General features: G+C 51.1%; 1 protein-coding gene across 18 annotated transcripts in view; it reads left to right on the top strand.

The window, feature by feature from the left end:
* The window catches only part of CATSPERG (cation channel sperm associated auxiliary subunit gamma), a 28,185-nt gene extending 6,075 nt beyond the window's left edge, over positions 1–22,110 (top strand). For 5 of the 18 annotated variants that reach the window (XM_045523436.2, XM_045523439.2, XM_045523435.2 and 2 more), the window contains 23 exons: positions 215–588; positions 1,551–1,706; positions 6,517–6,685; positions 7,943–8,080; positions 9,091–9,150; positions 9,357–9,476; positions 10,044–10,326; positions 10,837–10,948; positions 11,935–12,093; positions 12,178–12,290; positions 13,040–13,253; positions 13,584–13,646; positions 13,745–13,943; positions 14,033–14,151; positions 14,285–14,365; positions 14,456–14,512; positions 18,433–18,589; positions 18,792–18,855; positions 18,989–19,084; positions 19,377–19,463; positions 20,511–20,603; positions 20,689–20,788; positions 20,873–22,110. In XM_045523436.2, coding sequence (XP_045379392.2) covers positions 215–588; positions 1,551–1,706; positions 6,517–6,685; positions 7,943–8,080; positions 9,091–9,150; positions 9,357–9,476; positions 10,044–10,326; positions 10,837–10,948; positions 11,935–12,093; positions 12,178–12,290; positions 13,040–13,253; positions 13,584–13,646; positions 13,745–13,943; positions 14,033–14,151; positions 14,285–14,365; positions 14,456–14,512; positions 18,433–18,589; positions 18,792–18,855; positions 18,989–19,084; positions 19,377–19,463; positions 20,511–20,603; positions 20,689–20,788; positions 20,873–21,136 — 3,278 coding nt within the window. In that variant the 3' untranslated portion in view covers positions 21,137–22,110. Of the gene's footprint in view, positions 1–214; positions 589–1,550; positions 1,707–6,516; positions 6,686–7,942; positions 8,081–9,090; positions 9,151–9,356; positions 9,477–10,043; positions 10,327–10,836; positions 10,949–11,934; positions 12,094–12,177; positions 12,291–13,039; positions 13,254–13,583; positions 13,647–13,744; positions 13,944–14,032; positions 14,152–14,284; positions 14,366–14,455; positions 14,527–18,432; positions 18,590–18,791; positions 18,856–18,988; positions 19,125–19,376; positions 19,464–20,510; positions 20,604–20,688; positions 20,789–20,872 lie in introns of those variants that run through there. The other 13 variants (XM_045523468.2, XM_045523459.2, XM_045523452.2 and 10 more) reach the window with 13 other exon arrangements.

Here is a 22,110-nt window from a genome sequence, read left to right as displayed (position 1 = left end):
CGTGAGGGTTTTGGGGGGCCTCATGGTGGTCTGTAGCCTGGAGAGGGGCCCAGGGAGGCCTCAGCAGCTTCGTAGCCTAGATGAGGCCACACGGAGGCCCCTTGGCTGGGACGGGCCTGGGGCATGGGGAGTTGCAGGGAGTTCTAGTGGTCTCTGGCCTGTGGGGAGCTGCTGGAAGGCCCCAGCAGCCTCAGTGCCCACTGCCCGCCTGCAGAGTTGTGTAACGCTGAGGAGGTGTGTGTCATGAGCTGGTATACGCCCATGCCCATCAAGAACGGCAGCGTGGTCATGCGCGTGGATGTCAGCAGCAATGGCCTGGGGCCCTTCATTCCCAATAAAAGGTGCCCTTTCCCAAGCCCAGGGCAGTGGGGTAGACTCTGGGAGGGACTTCCTAATCCCCAGGTCCCCAAAGAAGACAGGAGGAGCCCAAAAGGTGGGAACAGGGCAGGGGGGCGGCTGTGTGCTAGGGCCGGAGTGGGAACCCTCACAGGTGCCTGCCCCACACCTACCACCAGTTTTCGGGTGAACATCAACGGCTTCCTGGAGAGACAGCAAGACAATATACTACGTTTCACTGTGGGAAATGAGGTGAGCCGGCCGGTTGTGGGGAAGGGTAGAAGGTGTGGTTAGAGAGAGTAGGCTGGGGCCCTGATTACATCCCAAACAAGTGGCAGATTCAATTTACAGAGTGCTAATTGTGTGCCAGGCCCTGGGGGGATGTGCTCTGCTAAATGCACAATCACCTGAGGTCTTCACGGAGGCCCATGAGGGAAGGTTCTCTCACATACCCATTTTAAAGAGGAGAAAACTGAGGCCCCAAAGGGATAGAGCCTTTTGCCCACAGTTTCTCATCATGAACACATGGAATGAGACTTGAAACTGTCTGTGCTTGACTCACACCCATCGTCTTAATCACAGTGCATGCGTGCGTTCATTCATTCATTCATTCATTCAGCAGGCACTTCCTCTGAGCACACAGTGTGGCACCATGCAAACATAACAGTGAACACACAGCCCCAAATCTCTGCCCTCTTAGAGCTGACATTCTAGGGGGAGAGACAGACAACAAACCAGTAAACATAAAAAGTAAATTCCATGGCAGGTTAAAAGATGGTAAGTGCTCTGGAGCGAATTCAGACGGTGAGGGGAATTGGGTCCATGCAGGAGGGGATGGCAGTGTTTAATGGAATGATCAAGAGAGGCATAATTGAGAAGGTTGACATTCAAGTCAAGCCTTTGAGGAGGAGAGGAGGGAATCATGTGATTACTTGGGAAGAGCATTTCATACAGAGGGAACAGCCAATGCAAAGGCTCTGAGGTGGGAGCCATGCATGGTATGTCTTAGAGGCAGTGAGGAGGCTGACATGGCTGGGAGAGAGTGGATGAGGGGGAGAGTGGTGGGGGGTGAGATCAAAGAGGTGATGGGGCAAATTACATGGGGTCTCAGGGTCTCGTGGGTCAGGGTAAATTCTTTAGCTTTGACCCTAGGTGAGACGGAGCCGTGGGAGGGTAGGAGGTTGTTAAGCAGCCCTCCTGCCCCTGCCCTGCAGCTCTTCAATCTGATACCCCGGTACTTTGTGAATGTCCCATCACGGCCCCTGTGGTACACTGTGGACCAGGCACCTGTGCTCATCCTGGGCGGCATCCCTGAGGAGAAGTCCATCCTGCTGACAGACACAAACTTCAAGGACTTCTTCCTTGTGGAGGTGAGTGGTGCAGGGCGGATGGTGTGGGAGGGGGGCCTTTTGAAAGGGGCGAGGCCTCAGCTCCCAAAATGGGGTGGGGCCTGGGGCCACGGAAGGGGTCCTCGAAGGCATATCAGCCCCCATAAAAGGCAGATAGCATGAAGGAAAGACATAAGACTGCAGCCAGACAGCCTGGGTTCAAATCCTACCACCTCCTGGCTGTGTGATGTTGGGCAAGTCACTCCACCTACCTAGGCCTCAGAGTACCCATCAGTAAAATGGGAAAAGTAGTTATATTTATCTGACAGGACTATTGTGAGGATGATCTAAATTAATATCAGCTGGACACAGAATGTGTACTATGTGAATCAAAGCTATTATCATTTATAGGTCCACCATTTGTAATTCTGAAACCCAAAGAGCATTTTCACAAGTTGAAGGCTAAAATGCATTTGTTGAGAAACCCTGACCTGAGCTAACAAAGTCTACTTGTTTTGGTCTCTGTGCATCCCATTTAGTGTTACTATTCAGATGCTGTCCTACAGAAGTATTAAGGGGTTTGATTATGGGGTGCTACCCCAGGCCCCGCAGAGTGTTTGAATGGTATATATGGTGTCATATTACCTTCTGAACACCAGAAAATTCTGAGTTGCGATACACATCTGGCTCCCAGGGTTTCAAATTCATCATTGTGAGCCTGTATTATTCCCAGAATGCGGGATGGGGTGTCTGAAGCAAGGTTCTTTTGGTGTGAATGAAAAAACTGTTTGGGTTCTTTGCAGCTGTAGGCAGAACTCCAACCCAGTTTGGTTTAAGCAGAGAAATGCATTAAATAGGTGCACCTAACGGCAAAGCCTGAGCCCAGATAGCCTGCAGGCCTGCCTTGACCCAGGGTTCACATGAGGACTCCAGCTTTCAGCTCCACTTCTGGATTAGCCCTGTCCTCAGTGTGGCTCATATCATCCCAACTCCAAGGCAGAGAAAGGGAGCATCTGTTTCCCAAATAGCTTTTTAAAAATCCTGAAATTTATTTGGGTCTGTTTGGCCACTCTTGGGTCGTGTGTTTCAAAATAATGGAATGTGCCAGCTAGCTTAGCCCAGGGCATGCGCTCTATTCTAATGAGGGGGACAGCCAAGACAAGAGGCAGAGAAAGGATGGTTCCCCCAAATGAAAGTAGGTAGCTTTGCCACAAGTTGAGGGGAGAAGATGCTGGTTGTTAACTGTGTCCAAGGTAACAACCGTGCACCACAGCAACCCCAAAAGTTTCCCTCAGCCTCCTCCCATCAAGGTTGAAAGCTCCACCGATGATTTCTGATGACCTCATGTGGATTAATGTTCTCTCAGTTCCCTCTGGCTCTGAATACCTGCATCTCCATTTACAGACCACCTCCCTGTCCTGGGTCAGCCCTCTCCATTCTGGCCCAAGTCTTTCCAGACATGATTCAGTTTTCATGCTCCTGACCCAAACACACCCACAGGGAATATGTGATCGATGTGGATTCTGCTGAAGAGCTTTGGAGGGCAGAGAAGGGGGCTTATGTCAGGGGAGTGAAAAGTTCAATTTCAATTTCAGGCGTCCTTGTTCTTTTTCTTTTTTAATTGATCAAGGATAAAAATAATAAAATTCATAAAATTCACCATTTATTAAAGGTTTTTTTTGGGGGGGTAATTAAGTTTGTTTATTTATTTATTATGGAGGCACTGGGGATGGAACCCAGGCTTTGGAAGTTGACTTGTTCCTCTGATAATTGTGCATGCTAGGCATGTGCTCTGCCACTAGAGCTATACCCTCCCCCCTAAAATTAACCACTTTAAAATGAACAATTGAAAAAATAAATAAATAAAATGAACAATTGAGTGCCATTGAGTACACTGATATTGCGCATCCACCACAATATCTATTTCCAAAAAATTTCCATCACCCCAAAATCGAAGCCCATTTATTTTTATTCTTTAATCATAGGGATTTTCCCCATATTGCTGTCTCCTCTTTTCCTTCCTCCTGTTTCACTTCACCACTCCCTTCCAGACTGCCTCTAGGATTCCAGCTCTCCTCCTCGGCTGGGTGTTGGTCAGGTTTAGATGCTGTAACAAAGAGACCCCTGAGAGAGAAAAGCTTAAATAGATGATATTACTCATTCCTGGAACAGTCCAGAAGCAAGAAACCCAAGTTCCTTCTATTTTCCTGCTTCACCATCTCCTAGACCCCACATGTTGATTTCATCAGCATGATCGGAGTTGGGCCACGCCCATGTTCATATTCCAGCCAATGGGAAGGGGAAAGAGCAGAAACGGACTGCAGGCTGTTTTCTCTTAAGCAAGTTTCACTCCTACTCACAGCCTGTTACTGAGAAATTAGTCACATGGCTATATCCAACTGCCAGGGAGTCTGGAAAATATAATTTCTACCTGGGTGGCACATGCCCTATTAAAACTCAATTACTAAAGAACATGGAGGGAATGGATTTGGGTGCTCAACTAGCTACCTGCCAAAAGTAAAGGAAGAAATTTGTTGGTTCATATAACCAAAAAATTCAGGACTTCAGATCCAGCTTGACCCAGGATTTCAAACAATGTCACCAGGACTGAGTTTCTCTCTCTCTATCTCTTGGACCTGGTTCTTCTGTATTGAGTTTATGCTCAAACAGCTCTGTACTTGAAACTGCATAGGCTGCGTCTTCTCAGGCCCACATCCAGTGGGAAAGATCTTTCCTTCAGCCCCCAAATCACAAGATTCCTTCCACTTGATGCAGCTCACCATTTGCCCACCTTGATTCGATCATTGGAGCCAGAGAAACCCAACAGGCTGCTTATTGAGTTAGATGATCCCGAAGTCTTAAACTTTGCTCAAAGAAGAAATCCAGCTGACTCACAGCTTTCTTTTTCTCATGTATGTGGGAGAAGAGGGGAGGTATGATGATCCTCTCATAGCTTAGCAGAGAAAATTTCCAAGTATCTCTTCCAGAAAACAGGCATCACTTTAAATATTATCAGGGCACTACATTAAGTATGACAATGAATCAAAACGACAGATTTAGAGGGCACAGTTTTACCAGGCATAGGAACAATGTCTGTAGTCTGAATGGATTATGAGGTTTTTTTAGAAATTACACTTTCAAGGACACTCTTCTGATGCTGAGTAGGGCAGAGAGGTGAGAATATTCATGTTCTCCTTAACTTGATAAAATTTCCCTTAGCTGCAGAGCCTAGAGTTTTGCTTTGATTTATACCTTTTTTTGGGAAAAGTCAATGGAAAATTCCACTTCTTCGTGGAAAATCTCAAACACAAAAAAGAGAATAATATAATGAACCAAACTTCAATAATTAACATTTTGCTTTTTTTTTTTCGGTCCCACTATTTTTTTGTTCCTGGAATTTTTGAGAGAAAATTCCAGCCATCATACCATTTCACCTGTAAATTCTGGGAATACTTGAGGGAAGTATCTCTTACACATGAGGACTTTTTTTTTTTTTTTTTTCTTTTTTGGGTTGGGGGAGAGGAGGTAATTAGGTTTGTTTGTTTATTAATGGAGGTACTGGGAATTGAACCCAGGACCTTGTGCATGCTATACCCTCCCCCAACATGAGGACTTTTAAGAAGTAAAGCCACAATGCCATTAGAATGCCCAGCAAAATTAGCAATTAACCCCTTAATATCATCAAACCTGATTATAGTCATTTTCCCCCAATTATGTAAAACTGTTTGTTTGAATCAGGCAATACACTGCATTAGATTGTTAAGTCTCTTAATACTCTTCTCACCTCCAAGTCTGCTCTCCCCCAACACCCAACCATCAATCACCAACCACCTTTTTTTCAGGTAATTTAAGAAATCAGGCCATTTGTCATATAGAATTTGGCTGTTTGCTTCTTCATGGAGTCGATTAACTTGTTCCTTTGACCCTGTGTATTACTCTGGTCTGGCTGCCATAATAGACTGCCAGAGATGGGGGTGGGGTGGGGGTGGAGTTAAACAACAGACATGTATTTTCTCACAGTTCTGGAGGCTGCCAGTCTGAGAGCAAGGTGCCAGCAGGGTTGGCTTCTGGTGAGGCCTCTTTCCTTGGATTGCAGAAAATGCCTTCTCCCTGTATCTTCACCTGGCCTTTTCTCTGTGTGCCTGAGTGTAGAAAGAGAGTTCTCTGCTGTCTCTTCCTCTTCTTATAAAGTCACCAGTCCAGTGGGATTAGAGCCCCGCCCTTATGACTTCATCGGACCTTGATTATCTATCTCCTTACAGGCCCAGATACAGTCTCATTGGGGGCCAGGGCTTCAGCATATGAATTGGGAGGAGGTCAGCGGGATAGTTCAAGTGGTAAAGCACATGCTTAACATGCACAAGGTCCTGGGTTCAATCCCCAGTACCTCCATTAAAATAAATAAGTAAAAAACCTAATTACCTTCCCCCCCCTCAAAAAAGGAACATCTGTATAAATTGGGAGGGGGACACAGTCAGTGACATGGCCAGTGTTAGTGGTTGGTCAGCGAGTTCAGATAGTGTCAGCCTGAATCAGCCGATTGTGTTCACAGTAGAATGGGACCCGCCGAGCCCCACTGTGTCCGCTGTGTGCCACCCAGCTCTAGGGAGCACAGGAGGCCCCAACCGGCTCTGGCCTGCATCGCCTGCTTCTGGGGGTGGGGGGTGCTGGGGAAGTTGGCCCCCAAGATGCTGCTGCAGGGTGAGCAGGGAGGGCACCCTGGGGGCAGCACATGTATGCATCCTGGGCAGTTGTCAGAGCAGTTGCTCCCCCTACTCCTCCCCATCTCGAGGCAGGACATGGGGGCTAAGAGCAAGGCCGCCTGCTCACCCCTGGCTCTACTCCCCTGCAGCTGAGCATTGACAATTGCTGGGTAGGCTCCTTCTGCCCCCAGGCCAGCTTCACCGCCACCATCTACGATGCCATCGCCACCGAGAGCACCCTCTTCATTCGGCAGAACCAGCTCGTTTACTATTTTACGGGCACCTATATCACACTCCACGAGAGCAACCATGGCAGCGGTGAGGGAGCTGTGGCCGGGTCACATACCTGGGTGTCCCTGGCATCTTAGGCAAGGGGACCTGCCCATTGGAGCCCAGGGGAGGGAACCTCAGTGAATCCATCCCCTGGAGGCACCTGGGACTGGAATTGCCTTTGGGGTGGGTGGAGTTGGAGGGACTTCCCAGGCTCCTGAAGTGTCGCTGCCTACATTGCATGGCCTTTTCCTGACCTCTGGGTGCTGGCGTGAGGCTTTCATCCAGCCTCTCCCAGGAGCTGTGAGCCAACTAAGGGCCACAGAGAGCGGTGTGAGAGTGAAGGGAGGGAGCAGAGAGACAAACATATATGCACGAACACGAGCGTTTGCACACACACACACACACACACACACACACGTACACACAAAGTCAGAAAGACAGAGAAAGACATGGGAAGAAAGATGTACACCAAGAGAGAAATTTCAGGGTCTGGAGAGAGGCACAGAATCAGAAAGACAGACAGAAACAGAGGTCTGCTGTTGGAGGGGCAAAACCATGAACAGGATTAATCAGAGAGGAAAAAGAGCTTTTGATTCAGCCTCATCTTTTACCAAAGCCCTAGTTCTTCTCACCACCCCACCCCGCCCCCACCCCATGTAAATGAGCGATGACAACTTATTGGGTCACCAAAACTTTGACTGTAACCTATATTAGTTAATGGATGTTCCCAACAACTTCATTTTCCTCTCTTTCTCTCTTAGGGCCCTTTGATGGTGGGAAGACCTTCACTTGTTAAATTAGATTTAATTCAAAGAATGGGCTGTTTAATCAGCTTAGCTGAAAAACTCAGGAGCATGTGGGTTTCAGGCACAGTTGGATCTAGGGGCTCACTGTAGCTTTTAGACAGGCCCCATCCTTGTGATGGCTATGGTGATTCCCTGCCCCAACTAGCAACTGCAGACTTTTATGCCCTCAGGGACCCCAGGAAAGACCATCTCTTTGTTAGTGGTTGCAGACTGAGACTATCTGATTTGCCCAGCTTGGTCACATGCCCAGCTCAGAACCAATCGCTCTGACCAGGGGAATGCAAGGGTGGGGTCAGCCCAGTCTGAACTTCGTGGACAGAGTGTGAGCAAGGGGGATTTTCTCAAAGGCAGCTGGGGCCCTGCACCAAGGGTCCCTCAGACACCACATTCAACAGTTGCTCCAGCGCGAGAGGACAGATAACAGGCTCATTAAGACAAGGGAATGGTGGATGGGTGGCCAGGTCCCAGGATCAAATGTCTATGCTGGCCCCCGCAGAGAAATGGGTTCATGTCCTGGACAACGAGTGTGTCAAGAAGTTGTGCCCCGTGCATTTCCATAGCAATGGCTCTGAGTACATCATGGCCCTCACCGCTGGCAAGCACGAAGGTTACGTCTACTTGGGGACTATCACAGGTAAGGCTGGGGTCCTCTGGCAGCCCGAGAGACCCCCTCCATACCCTCTCACCTCCAAGAATTCTGACCCCAGGCCCTCACCCCTCACCATATTCCTTCAGGAGGGATCTCAGGTTGGAGGTGGTCTCTGTGATTTGGGATGGGTTTATACATTTGTCAGTGCAGGGCTTGGAGTGTGCTCTGTATCTTCATGATGTGCTTGGCTTCAAAGGGCAGAAGCTCAATTTAAAAATCATTTAAGCATAAAAACTTTGTAGACTTCTATAAATGAAACGACCAGGATCCAATATCAGGCATGGCTGGATCCAGAGGCTCACAGGGTATATTGCCAGGACTCTGGCTATCTCTTGGCAAGGTTGTATAGCATAGGGATTATAGCACAGCCTCTGGAGAGAGACTGCGCTAACACACCCAATTCAAGTCACTTGTGGCTTTAGACAGGTGACAATCTCTCTTTTTGGCCTCCTATCCTCATTTGCAAAATGAGGCTGATGTTACTAGTACCTGCCTCATCATGTTGACATAAAGATTAAATAAGTTAGCATATGTAAAGGTCTTAGCATAGTGCTGGGGACATGGTGAGTGCTGTTCAGGGTTTCTCATTATTAGCCCTGTCATTTGGCATCCTATTCAGGTAGGTACTCCTCTCATGGGGGTTAAAGATGACCTCCAGGAACTCAGAGCTCATATCTCCCACCTGTCTTGAGTCACTTGGAGAGAGTGGGAGCAGCTTCTTCCCTATTAACTCTAGCATGAATTCAGGGTGCAACCTTGGCTCATTCTGGGTCACATGCCCAGACCTGAGCCAATTACTGTGACCAGAGGCAGACATAACTTTGATAGGCCAGATGTGAATGACTGAAAGGCCAGTTGGGTGAGACCTGTCCCATGGAATCACAAAGACTAAGAGGGAGACACAGGCATTCTACCACAGATAATTGGAAAGCTGATCTGTTGAGGTGCTGGCCGGGCTGTGAAGGGCCTGAGCATTGACCTGTCCTGCTCTGCAGATGGCCGTGTGTCCTTCGAGTTGCTGCCCAGGCAGCGGTCCGTGTGTGATGCGATAAAAGGTACTCAGCTCCCAGATGGTTTGGGGGTGGGCAATGGGGGGTTGGAGGGTGTGGGAAAGCAAGGAAGGGTGGGAGAGGTCATGGGAATGGATGGGCAGTTTCTTGGGGAGAGGTGGAGAGTCAACCGGGATGGGCGTGGCAGTTACAGAGCCCACAGAGAGGGGCGGGGTCCCGGGGCTACTCTGGACCTCCTCCTTCCCAACCAGTTGTCAACTGCTCCATAACCTGGGCCGTGTTCGTTGCTGGTCACTACAATCTCCTGCTGCTGGTGGAGACTGAAGACGCCTCCACCAGGAAGTATTTCCAGGTGGTCAGCTATGACCTGGGTAATTGGGGCACCATGGGCGGCTGAGTGGGAAGGGGCAAGAGCCCATGGTGTGAACTGAGGGCCCATCCTGTGGGATCTGTGCCCAGCAGCCAGCCAGAAGGAAATGTTGCTCTGTCACTGCGGGGTAAGGGGCAGTGGTGGAGAACAGGCTGGAGAGGCTGAGAGGAAGTCAATGAGACTGGAATAGAGGGGAAAGCCGAGGGAGGGATATTGGAGAGATGAGCAGATGCCAGATCTGGAAGGGCCTTGTGGTGCACAGTAAGGAGATCTGATTTGATTTTACACAAAGTGAGAATAGGGCTGCCATGTACAGTTGTACAGGCTGTGCATGGTGGTCCCCAGCCAAGGAGTCAGAGGAGGCAAGTCCTCTGCCGTAACAGGACTGTATGCTCTCAGAGGCAGTGCCTTTGGACAATCCACATAAAGAAACTCTAAGAGCTAATAGGCCCAAGTGGGAAACCGTTGGAGAGTCTTTGGCGGAGTCAGGGGGCTGGGGACTTGCCCAGTTTCAGGTTTTGAAAGCTCAGGGCCTCAGGAGAGTTTGCTGCGTTTTCCCCACCTGCAGTCCGTGATTACCTGGTCATCCTCTACACTGTCCCAGAATTCATCCCTGACGGTAGGAGGGGAAGGCAGAGGGGGCTGCAAAGCTGGGTGGGGGCCAAGAGGGGCCCAGGTGACCCCATCTCACTGCTGCATCCACTCTTCCTCTGTCTGCCAGCTCAAGGCCTGGAGTTCCTGAATATCCTAGGGACAGAGTCTTACACCAACATCTCGATGGTACCTAAGGGCATGTCCTATAACCCATATAACAACTGGCTGTTCATCTGGGGCAACTTCCTCCTGATGAGGTATGGGGGATGGGCTGACTCGGCCTCCCCAGCCCCATTAGAGTGGGGGTTCTTTCTGAAGTCACCAGGTTTTCAGAGTATGCCCAAGTCCAGAAGTTATCAGGAACTGGGATGGGGGAAATATGGGCTGGGGTAGGCAGGGAAGGATGGGGGAAGCTGATATTTTAAAGCTGGGAGCCCTTTCTTGAATGAAACTTGATGTAAAGACCCAACCTGTATGGGCAATGGAAGGGTATTGTCTGGGGGAAATTTACCCCTCAGGAACCTAAGAGATCCAAAGTCAATGCCATGGGCTGTTGGCACACTGCCAGGTTGGTTGAATGCTCCTGTTTACAGATGGGTAGGTTAGCCAGAGGGTTTGGAGTGGGTGCAGAAGCTAGGGTCCCATTCTTAAAAGGCTGGTGGAGGACTGAGTAGATGGTTCCTGCATCATGTTAGGCCCAGTTGGGGGACAGATGTTCCCCAGGGGCCTTGCCTGGGTGCCCCTACCTCTTATCTCTGCCCCAGCAGCTATAACAATCAAAACTTCATCTACCTGGCGGATTTCCCCAAGGAGCTGTCCATCAAGTACCTGGTCAACTCATTCCATGGGGAAGTGGCTATTGTCACAGAGACCGAGGAGGTGGGCCACCCTGCCCTTCTTCCCACCTCCTCTCTGCCCACCCCCAAATCCTGGGGGGGTCTCCCTTTTCCCCATTAGAGTAAAGGGGCCCAAGGGAGGGAAGGTCCTCAGGGACTCCGGGGGAAGGGCAACAGGAGATCCATTTATAGCTGAGACTCCTTGAGCTCAAAAAGGTTAAGTACCTCTTCCAAAGTCACTCACCAGAGTGCAAGACTTGTGCTCAGAGCCATGATGTGATTGCCAGAGGGGTCCCTCTTTTATTCCATCATGCGGTTGTTCAGTTCATAAATATTGAGCACTTACTGTATGCCTGACTCGGTGCTGGGGACACAGTGATGACTGAGTTAGGCCCAGGCCCTGTGCTCACCGGGTCACAGTCCAGTTGGAAAGATGGACTTGTTCCCAGACAGTGACAGTTCAGAGTAGTCAGGGTTGCAACAGGGCAAACCGCACCTATGGTAGTTCAGATCGCATCTGTGTGTGTGTGTGTGTCCGGGAGGACTTCATAGAGGAGGCCACGTGGAGGGGGGGACATGCTGGAGCCTAGAGGGGATCCTCCAGGCTGAAGCTAAGAAGAAGGTGAGGTCTAGAGCCAAATGTGTTGGGGGGATGAGAGGGTGGGCATCAGTGCAGAGATGGGAAACTGAGGCCAAGGGGATAGTGAGACCCTGGAGGGTGCAGAGTGAAAAGGAAAAAAGAGGGCTCATTCATCAGAACCCCAGCCTTTAGGGAGTGTCTGTATTAGGAATGCTTACACTGCAAGTAATAGAAACTCAAGCAGACTGAAACATTGAAGAAATTTATCCTGGCAAGTGAGGGCTGGAAGCAAAGGTGGTTGGGTCTGGGAAGTAGAAAGCTGGTCCCAGCTGGAGGTGAGCTCCCAAGCCTCACCCTGCAGGGAATGGGACCTTCACACTCAGTGGAGGGAGCAACAGGGTCAGAGGGCCTGTGGTCCTCACACACATACCCAGCTGTTGCACCCCCAGATCTGGTACCTCCTGGAGGGCAGCTACCGGGTGAACCAGCTCTTTCCATCCAAGGGCTGGGAGGTGTACATCAGCCTACAGGTGATGCACCAGTCCTCTCTCTACGCCCCCAATGAGACCATGGTCACCCTCTTCTACGAAGACAGCAAACTGTACCAGGTGCCAGGTGGGGGGCTATGGGGAGACATGGGGAGCCAGAGGGAGGCTGACACCAGCTCACATGGCTCTGCCTTTCCACTGCAGCTGGTATACCTTATAGACAACCAGCAGGGCAGGCTCGTCAAGAGGCTTGTGCCTGTGGAGCAGCTTCTGATGTACCAGCAGCTCAGCAACGGCTACCACTTGAAGCCGCAAGGGTGAGAAGATACTGGACCACAGCAGTAGTCAGAGAGCCCTAGGCTCCCATTCGTGTGAAGCTCCCTTTCTGGGATGGGGGTTGGGGGGGAGGACCATGCCATCCTCAACAACTAGGCTGGGCTCAAAGGAGGGGTCTGACCCAGCCTGAGGGCAAGACGCATCAGGGAGGGCTTCAAGGAGGAAGATATGCATGAGCTGTGACCTGAAGGGTGAGGAAGAATTGTCCAGGTGACAGGATGGAGAAGGGTGTTCCAGAATAGGGGAACCACATGTGCAAAGGCCCCAGGGAAGAAAGGAGATTGTGTGGTCAAGAACTGTGAGGGAGCAGTGCAGACAGAGTGCAGTGGTGGTCATAGGGAGGAACTTGGACTTCATGTTGAGGAGCCTGGGGAACTATGATGGGACTAAGGGAAGGGACTACATGGTTTTACTATGTTCAGTAGTGATCCTTCTGGTCACCTGTGAGAGGCAGCTGGGGGAGGAGGGACGTGGAAAGGTGCTTAGGAGGTTGAATACCTGGAGGGTTCCTGGTGAGTCTAGGCTGAAGTCCAGGACTCTGGTTGGAGGGACCGAGGGACAACCAGGGGAATGTGTCCAGGGACAGGAGGGGCAGAGGCTGAGAAGGAAGGTCCGGGGTAGATTAGCCTTGGGTAGTCAGCACGGAAATGAGAAAAAGGTCTTCGGAGGCTCCAGGTGCGCCTGGCCGGCGCGGAAAAGTCAACTGCCGTTCTCCACTCCCGCTACCCAGGGGTCACCTGACGCTCTCCTTCACCGAATTCTGCCCCTTCATGGTGTTGCGCCTGCGGGACTTACCCAACCCGCAAACCTACACGCGCCAGGAGCGCTACCGAGCACAGCCGCCGCGCGTCCTGGAGCCCTCGGGCTTCCACAACGAGATCTCCCTCGCTGTCTATCAGGGCCTCGTTTACTACCTGCTCTGGCTTCACTCCGTGTACGACAAGGTGGGCGCCTGGAGGCGGCCGGGGCTTCCGGGCCGGGGCTGGTCTGAGGTAGGACTGCAGAGGCTTAGGAGGCAAGGCCTACGTGGCTGGGAGAGCGGAGCATCCCCGGTGCGTCTGAGGCTGAGGGGGCTGGGGAGGGCGTCGAGCACGGCTCCGGGGAGGTGGCTTTGGGGTGTGGCCGTCGGGCCGAAAGCGGGGCTTGGGGCGGGGCCAGGATTTGTATCTTTCTCTTTGAGTCAGCGGCTGGGACTGAGGATAGGAAGGGGTCTGGGGTGCCACCTGCCTGGACACGCACCCCGGCCCTCCTCATGATGCTGGCGGTCCCTGCAGCCCTACGCGGACCCGGTCCACGACCCCACCTGGCGCTGGTGGAAGGACAGGAGGCAGGATCAGGTGAGTGGAGAGGGCTGCGAGTCGGGGAGGACCCAGCCTGACACCCTCACCGTCCCTTGTCTCTTGGGGCTGACTTTGGCCGGCATCCGCTCCCCCAGGATTACTACTTCTACCTGGCGAGCAACTGGAGGAGCGCGGGCAAGGTGCACATTGACATGACTAGTTACGAAAAGATCTACGACCTCAAGGCCGAGTATGAGCTGCCCGAGCGCATCTTCCTGGACAAGGGCACCAGCTACAGCTTTTCCATCTTCCTGACCGCCCAGGGGCATTTGTTCAAGTCGGAGATCCGGCACGGTCTGTGGGCGGGGCCGGGTGGAATCTGAGGGGCGGGGCTTCGTTCGGGTCTGGCTGAAGGCCCTAATCCCTCCCTCTGCTCCAAGCAGGGGTCTCTGTCCAGCCGCAGAGTCGGGCAAAGCTGGCGGTGGTGCTGGGCGACCCGGGCTGCATCAAGGTGGTGATGAAGAAGGAGGTCCTTATTAATCGCTACTTGGTACTTCTCTGGGTGAGACCAGATGGGGAAGGGGTGGAGAAGTGGAGGCAGAGCTACTAGTGGACCCGTTAGAAACCCTCGGTTATTTAACTGTCTCTGGGTTCTCTCACTGGCCTGCTGACCCATTTTCTGCCCTCAACCCCAGGTTACGCTCAGTGATAAAAGGTCTTGCTTTGACCAAGGCATTAGTGGACATCACCTTAGGAAGACCTCCATGCTCGTCAAGGTGTGGTCCAAGCCTGGCAAAGAGGGAGGCGGGATAAGGGGAAAGACTGGGACTCTGTGTTAAACCATCATCACCTGTTCCTACTCACAGGTGGTGGGCTCTGCCTGGCACTGCTTTCAGAACACGCTCCAGGGGCCCCGCATGCAAGTATTGGACTTGGGGTACTCGGCCCTGTGCTGGAGGGAAGGGGTTGGGTCAAGTCTCAACAGGGCTGAGTCCAAGGGCCTCCCCTGGGAATCCCATGTATGACTTTCTAATTTCTTCCTTCTTGTTCATTTTCGTCATTCCCCTGCCCAGTCACTCACTCGCTCCTTTCAGCCACCCATGTTTTCAGATTGCGCACAGGCTTGAATGTCCCTTCTGATACTTTTCTGCAGAGGGAACGTAAAGTATCTATGACACAGGGCTTCTTCCAATCAGTACAAAGGTGGCCCGTGGACCAGCTTGGCCCCTCCTTCACACCTTGCTCATGTATCGTTCAAGACTTTGGGTCCTTGGTTTTCACTTGTTTGCACATACAGTATCTCCTTCACACAGAGGCAGACACAGGCTCAGAGAGGGGCAGACATCTGCTTAGAGTAACCCCGGGAGCTAATAAGTGGTAGAAGAGGCCTTGTTCTTACCCACTGCCCTGCCCACTCTCCAGCAGACAGACCCTGGGGGTCCTCCCTCCTGGCTTGGTATGACCCAGGGTAGTATAAAAAAAATTGAGTTGTAACAGCCCCCAATTCCTTGGATTACATGAGAGAACCCAGGTCATGTGCAGGGAAGAATGACTGACCTCAGCATCCAGGAAGTGTTTCCTGCTATCCTTAGTGATACACATTATTTTTCTCTTAATCATGACACCAAACTCAGAGTTAACAACTCCATTTTTGACCCAGCAGATCCCTTCTGGGAATCTGATCTGCAAACACACTGTTACAGCAAAAGACTGGAGACAGCCTAAATGTTCGTTAATTAGGGGAGTAGTTATATAAATGGTGGTTCCATGCAGTGGAAAACTATTCAGCTGTTAAGAAAGAAAGAAAAAAAAAAGGCAGAGAGAACAAAGATCTGCACATACTGATGTGGAATGATCTCCAAAGTGTATTTTATTCTTAAGAGAAAAAAGCAGGGGACAGAACAGTATAAACAAAACGTGAGCATGAACGGTTAATTGAGAACATATATCCATGCTTGCGTTTATTTGCGTGAAGAAACTCTGGGAAAATAGGCAAGAAAGTCCTCAGAGTGGCTCCCTATTCTTGGAATAGGGAAGAGGCAGGACAGCTGGAAGATGGGAGAGGAAATGAAATTTTTACTATATATATGGGTTTGTGTGTATATATATATATGCATATATATATCTACTCTCTCTCTCTCTCTCTCTCTCGTGACCATAATATCCACCTAAACTAAAGTTTAAGGTTTAAAAAGCCAATTTTTTTTTAAACATGGAGGGGAGGGGCTCGAGTGGTAGAGCACATGCTTGGCATGCACGAGGTTCTGGGTTCAATCCCTAGGACCTCCATTAAAAAAAACAACAACTAATAAGAAATAAATAAAGAGACCTAATGACCTCCCACCACCAAAATAAATAAATAAATAAATAAATAAATAAATAAATAAATAAATAAATAAATAACACAGGGAAACAGAGGAGCTGAAGGTGAAATGCAGTCTGACTTCTCTCTATCTGCATTCTCAGGCTGGGGCCTTTTAGATTTCTTGTCCCTCTCTCTCCACTCCCCCACATTGCCAGATCAAGAAGTATGTGTATTTGGAAGGCTTGGAGACTCTCTCTGACTCCCCATCCTGGGAAAAATGGAAACTGGAACTAATCTGATAAACAATGGGTTCTCAATCGGTAAATATGTTGGATGAAGGAAGAAAGAAATGAACTTCCACATACTAGGCACTCAAGGCTTGGGGCAGCCCTCAGCAGGCCAGCTCCAGAGATAGGCCTCCAGAGGGGAATGGGGTTGGGGCTGGGATTGAGGTGACAGACCAAGAACAGATTTCACTCCCAGTGCCTGGAGCTTATGCATTCATTCCACCAATATTTATTGAGTGCCTGTCACATGCCAGCATTGGTCTTTAGGTGCTGGGATTACAGCGGTGAACAAAACACAATTCCTGTCCTTGTGAAGCTGACTTTCTAGTGGCGGGGTTGAGTGGGATGGGGGACAGCGGGTAGTGTATTGGTTTCCTAGGGCTGCCATGACAAATTAGCACAAACTGGGAAATGTATTCTCTCCCAGTTGTGGAGGACAGAAGTCCAGAATCAGGACTGTTCCCCTCTGCAGTTTGAGGGAGAATCAGTTCTAGGCCTCCAGCCCAGCTTCCGGTGGTCATTGACAATCCTTGACGCTCCTTGGCTTGAAGATGCATCACTCCAACTCTGCCTCCATCCTCACAGGACACTTATAAGGACACTGGTCATTGGATTAGTGCCCACCCTAGTCCAGTACGACCTCATCTTAACTTGATTACCTCTGCAAAGACCCTATTCCAAGTTAGGTCACAGGCGCAGGTACCCGGGGATTAGGACTTCAGCCTATCTTCTGGGGATGCACAATTCAACCCAGAACAGAGTCAGGCAATAATCCAGAGAAATAAAATATATTGGATGTTAAGGGGTGGCGAGCACTAGGGGAAAAAGAAGCAGGCTAGGGATGTGGGGTATGTTAGACTTTTCCATAGGATGGTTCAGGGAAGGCCTGGCTAAGGAGGAAACATTTGAGCAAAGACTTGAAGGAGGAGAGGAAGCGAGCACATGGTTATGTGCCAGAAAGCGTGCCAGTGAGAGGTGACGGTTGGCAGAGAGACTTGGAGGCAGGAGTATGGTTCACAGACTAAAGGAACAGTGAGGAGCAGGCATGACTGGATCAGGGCGGGCGAGGAGGAGCATGGAGAGAGATGAGATCACAGTGGTGACGGGCAGATCACGCCAGGCCTAGTGGGCCCCGGTGAGCGAGGTGACACCTCGGGAGCCATCCTAGCAGAGGAGCAACACAGGTGTTCACAGGGTCCCCCTGGCTGCATGTGGGGGTTAGCTCTGGAGGGAAGGGCTGGAACAGGGAGACCAGGGAGGGAGCAGGTTGGGCCAGCCAGGGTAGGGCAGAGGAGCTGAGAGGTTGTCAGGGAGAATAGCTCTATTTTGAAGTCTAGAGACAACAGAGTATCTGGATGGACTGGATGTGGGAGTGAAAGAGAGGTTTCCAGGATGAGGCCAAGGCCTCAAGCCTGAACATGGAGGAAAGAGGTACCATAAACTGAGGTGGGTTGTGGATAGATTGAATCTGAGATACTCATTAGACCTCCTGGTGACTTAGTGGCTGATAGGTGTAAAGTCTTTGGCCCAGGCCTAGGGTGGGAAGTGCTTAATCTACGGCCACCGACCCCTCTGCACAGTCATCATCAACCCAGGCCACAGCCTCCAGATGCCCATATCCCTTTGAAACTTGGATGAAACCCCTGAGCCCTAACCCTGATATGGGCCAGGGACTTTTCACTCCTAGGACAATGTCACGGGGGTCCCCTACCCTGACCCCCATTCTGGGCTCCACTTCCCTCATGTACTCCATGCTTCCTCCAGGTCTCTTATTTGAGAAATCGGGCTCAACTTCCATCCCCCAAAGTCCAACTAGGAGTCGGATGCTGTAGGTGTAGGTGTTGGTGGCTTTGTGTATCTGATTCTGGAGGCGGCTGGAAGCAACCTGTCTCAGTTTGAATCCCAGCTCTACCACTTACCAGCTGTGTGGCTTTGGATAATTAAATGACTTGACTTCTCTGTGCCTCACTTTTGCCATCTCTAAAATGGAGATATTAATAGTCTACCATGCAAGGCTGTTTTGAGGATTAAATGAATATGAATACATAAGGCACTTAGAACATTCCTTAGTGCCGGCGCATCATAAGAGCTACCTAAGTGTTTGCAGTTATTAGAATGTTGTTTTAAGGATAATAATGATGACATTGCCCTCTGATGATGGTGAACCTGGCAGGTGGTGGCAGTGTGTGTGGGAGGAGGGGTGTCCTCCCCGCCCCACCCTCCAGAGTAAGGCTTTTCTCCTCTCACTCAGGGCAACTTGATGATACCAGTGCTTATCGGCTGCCCCCCAGGCAAGCGCCTGGCCTTCGACATCACCTACACGCTGGAGTACAGCCGCCTGCAGAACAAGCATTACTTCGACTGCGCGCAAGTGGATCGTGAGATGCCCTGCTTCTTCTTCCGCGATAGTGCGTTTCCGGTCCCCTCCTCTCATTGTTCAGTGTCTTCTGCCCTGGCCACTTTGCCCTCCCTAACCTTTCCTCCTGCCCACTCATCGCCCACCCATCTTCTGCTCTTCCCCTTAGTCCTCTCATCTCCCCTTCCTCCCCTCTCCGTCCTCCACTTCCAAGCTAATTTCTCCTCCTGGCCTCAACCCCTCCTACCCCACAGTCTTCTACCCCTTCTTCTTGATCCAAGACTTGGTGACGGGAGATTCTGGCAGTTTTCAGGGCAGGTAAAGGCGTGGCCAAGCTAGCGGCTGATGGGAGTGGGGTGGGGAGGTGGGGAGAGAGTGGGGATTGGGTGGTAGAGGTGATGCAGGATTCTGGACACCGAGGCCAGTCCATGAGCACCTTTGCTCCCGGCAGCTACGTACTGAAGGTGGTGGGCGGCGGGCCCACTATGGACACCATCAAGGAATACAGCGAGGAGGAGATCTACCGCTTCAACAGCCCTCTGGACAAGTAATCCCTGTGGGACCTGGCCCATAATCAGCCTTTCTTCCACTGCTGGCCCCTTCAGTTTCCCAGCCACAGACCTAATCTTGGCTGCAAGCCCCACCCACCTTGGTATCTCCGGCCCCGCCCACAGCCCAGGCTCCTAGGATTTCACACTTTTTGGCCCCGCGCACAACATGAGGCCTTGCCCGCCAAGTCTCTTCCCCTCCCCGCTCCCTTGCTTCACGCTGCTGGCCTCCCCCAACCCCTCCCCCCACCCCACCCCCACCCCCGACTGAGGTTACTGCTTCCTGCACAGGACCCGCAGCCTCATCTGGACCACGAAGAACACGACCACCAAGGACTCGGCCTTCCACATCATGTCCCACAACAGTTTAGGCATTGAGTGAGTACCTGGCCCTACTGCTGGCCCCCTTCTCCCCTCCTTGCCTACAATCTGTGGGACCTATCCATCCTTTCTGCCTCTGGGACATCTCTTGATCCTGAAGCTATGCTGTGTGTTCCTCAAATGAGGCTGAATTTACACAAGCTGGACCTTCTGTCTGCAGGGCTGGTTCCTCTTACTCTTTCTTCAGGCCTTAGTTCAGAAGCCCCTTCATTTGGGAGGACCCTTCTGACTCCTCTAGGTGGTTCTGTTGGGTCTCACATTCTCCTGTACTTCCCCCATTCCCACCCTGACCGCTCTGCCTGTGCTTCCCCTGCCCAGCTCTGACCCCTCTGGGCCAGCACTGTCTCCAGTAGGGCCTGTCTCTCTTAGGGGTCCAGTCCAGAATAAACAACAGAGTCTTTGTTGAGTGAGACAGTGAACAAATTAATTGATTCATTCACGGTGCACATTTATTGACATTCAAATGGAGGTATTAATGAACGAATAAAACAGTGAAGGAATGAGTTAGCATACAGGGCTTCAATAACTATTTTTGAGTCAGTGAGAGGAAGAAAATGGTGCCTTGAGCAAATGAAGGAAGTGAATGAATGAACAAAGTAACCAACCTGCACCTCGTCAGTATTCACCCTGTGTTTACTGAATACATGAATAAAGGAAAGAATAGATGAAGGAAGATGACTTTGTACCTAGTAGCTTCTCAGGCTACATTTGTGGGATGAAGGAATGAGGGCAGCAAGGAAAAAATGAGGAGTTGACACGTAATAGGTATAGAATCCACAGTCTAGATGAAGGCATAGTAATGGAGCACTCGACATCGGAGATGCAAAGACAGGAGGAAACGAGTGAGTTCACAAACAGCCTGTCACCTGGTAGGGGTCCCGTCAGTCTTATTGGGTGAATGAGTGAAGGGGTGAATCGGGGAGGAAGGTATGAGATTGCCTGTCATTAGTGCTCACCCGGAGTTTGTGGGGTGGAGGGAGAAGTCAGGGGTTCGTATGTGGTAGGTATGATTTGTATCACAAGGTCCTGAACTCGGGCCCCCAGGTGGCTCTGTCTGGAGAACTCCCCGTGCTACGACACTATTCCCCACAGCATCTTCGCCCCTGAATTCTACTTCAAGGTGTTGGTGAGCAATAGGTGAGCCAGACCTGTGGTCCCTGTGGGTGGGGGCTGCCTGGGGTGCCTAGCTCCTCCCTCGATCCTGAACCCCATCCCCCACCAGAGGTGTGGACAAGAGCACATACTGTGACTACCAGCTCACCTTCCTGCTGCACATCCACGGGCTCCCACTCAGCGCCAAGCGGGCCTTCTTCATCCTCATGGTGAGTGGCCGCCCAGGAGCTGCCCCGCCGGGTGGGTGGCGGCACCCAGGCCGCCCGCCCATGCCTGTTGTGTGGTGCCTGCAGGTGTCAGCCAGCCTGTTTGTCGGCCTGGTCATCCTCTACCTCATCTTCTGCCTCCTGTTGCCCTGTATGATGAAGGCCTGCAACGTCCTCCACTGGAAGATCAGTAACATCATGGCCTCAGAATCCTACACCTACAGCACCCACTCCAACACCAGAGTCTTCATCAGGACCTCTGGGACCAAATCTGGGGGTGGCTCTAGGGGTAGCTCCAGAGTCATCCCCAAGGCAGTGCAGGAGAACAAGGATGTCCCCAAAAAACCTTGAAGAAGTCGTTGCTGACCTGGGCCTCTTGCCCGCCCCAACCACCACCTACCCTCATCTCTCCTTTCCTGGGCTATCTTGGAAAAGCAACCTGTCACTCATCCCAGGACCTTCTTCCTGTTTTCCTTGAATTTTCACTTCTCATTTCAGCACCAGTGGTGGGTCCTCATCAGGACTCATGCTCAGTTAGTTTGTACCACCCAGCCACATAGGTTATTAAAATATCTAAGTCCTTCTCGGCCAGCTGGTAGACCAGTGGCTTCTCTGTGTGCCTGCCAACTCAGCCCCTCCCCAGGGTGCCCTTGACCTCTCTACAATCCAGCAGGGTCCTCTGTGACCCAGACCTGTTGCTATGGCCTGCAGTCTGTTCTGATTGTTCAGTGCCCAGGTTTAAAATGGTTGTTAAATTTTTTGAATGTCAACACCTATCTAGTGTCTAGCCTAAGGAGGGGACTCTGGAGAGGCTGACTTTTGTTTTAGTTGCAGATAGAAAAAGTGTCACTCACATGGTCCACATAGAAATGGTAATTTATGGACTTTGTTAATATAGACTTCAGGTACAGTTTGATCCAGAAGGCCACAATGTCCATAGGATTCTGGCTCCATTTCTCTGTAGCTTTCCCTGCTCTGCCCTTCTCTGAGGTTGGCCTCTGACCTCAGGCCAGCCCCCCTGCCCCAGTCTGAGGCTGCACATCCACATGTCCTATTGTCCCAAGATAAAAGGGGCTGGAGTCCAACATTCCCAGGCAAAAGTCCTATCAGACTCTGATTGAATGGGGTAGTAAGGTCACTTTACCACTCACACTGCCAGAGGAATGGGACCTTGATTGGTTGAAGCCCTTCAGAGCTCACCCCTGGAACTGAACGTAGTCAATCCCACCCTAATCTCTTGCTCATGTGTAGGTAAGGGCAGTTCTTGTAAGAAAATTGTATGTCAAGAAGGGGAAAGGGGGACTGAAAAGCAAAAAGCAAATGTG

This window comes from Camelus bactrianus, chromosome 9 (assembly GCF_048773025.1).
Source record: "Camelus bactrianus isolate YW-2024 breed Bactrian camel chromosome 9, ASM4877302v1, whole genome shotgun sequence".
Taxonomy (NCBI): Eukaryota; Metazoa; Chordata; class Mammalia; order Artiodactyla; family Camelidae; genus Camelus; species Camelus bactrianus.
Note: the sequence above shows the minus strand (reverse complement) of the source record. Positions and strands in the feature narration are given on the sequence as shown.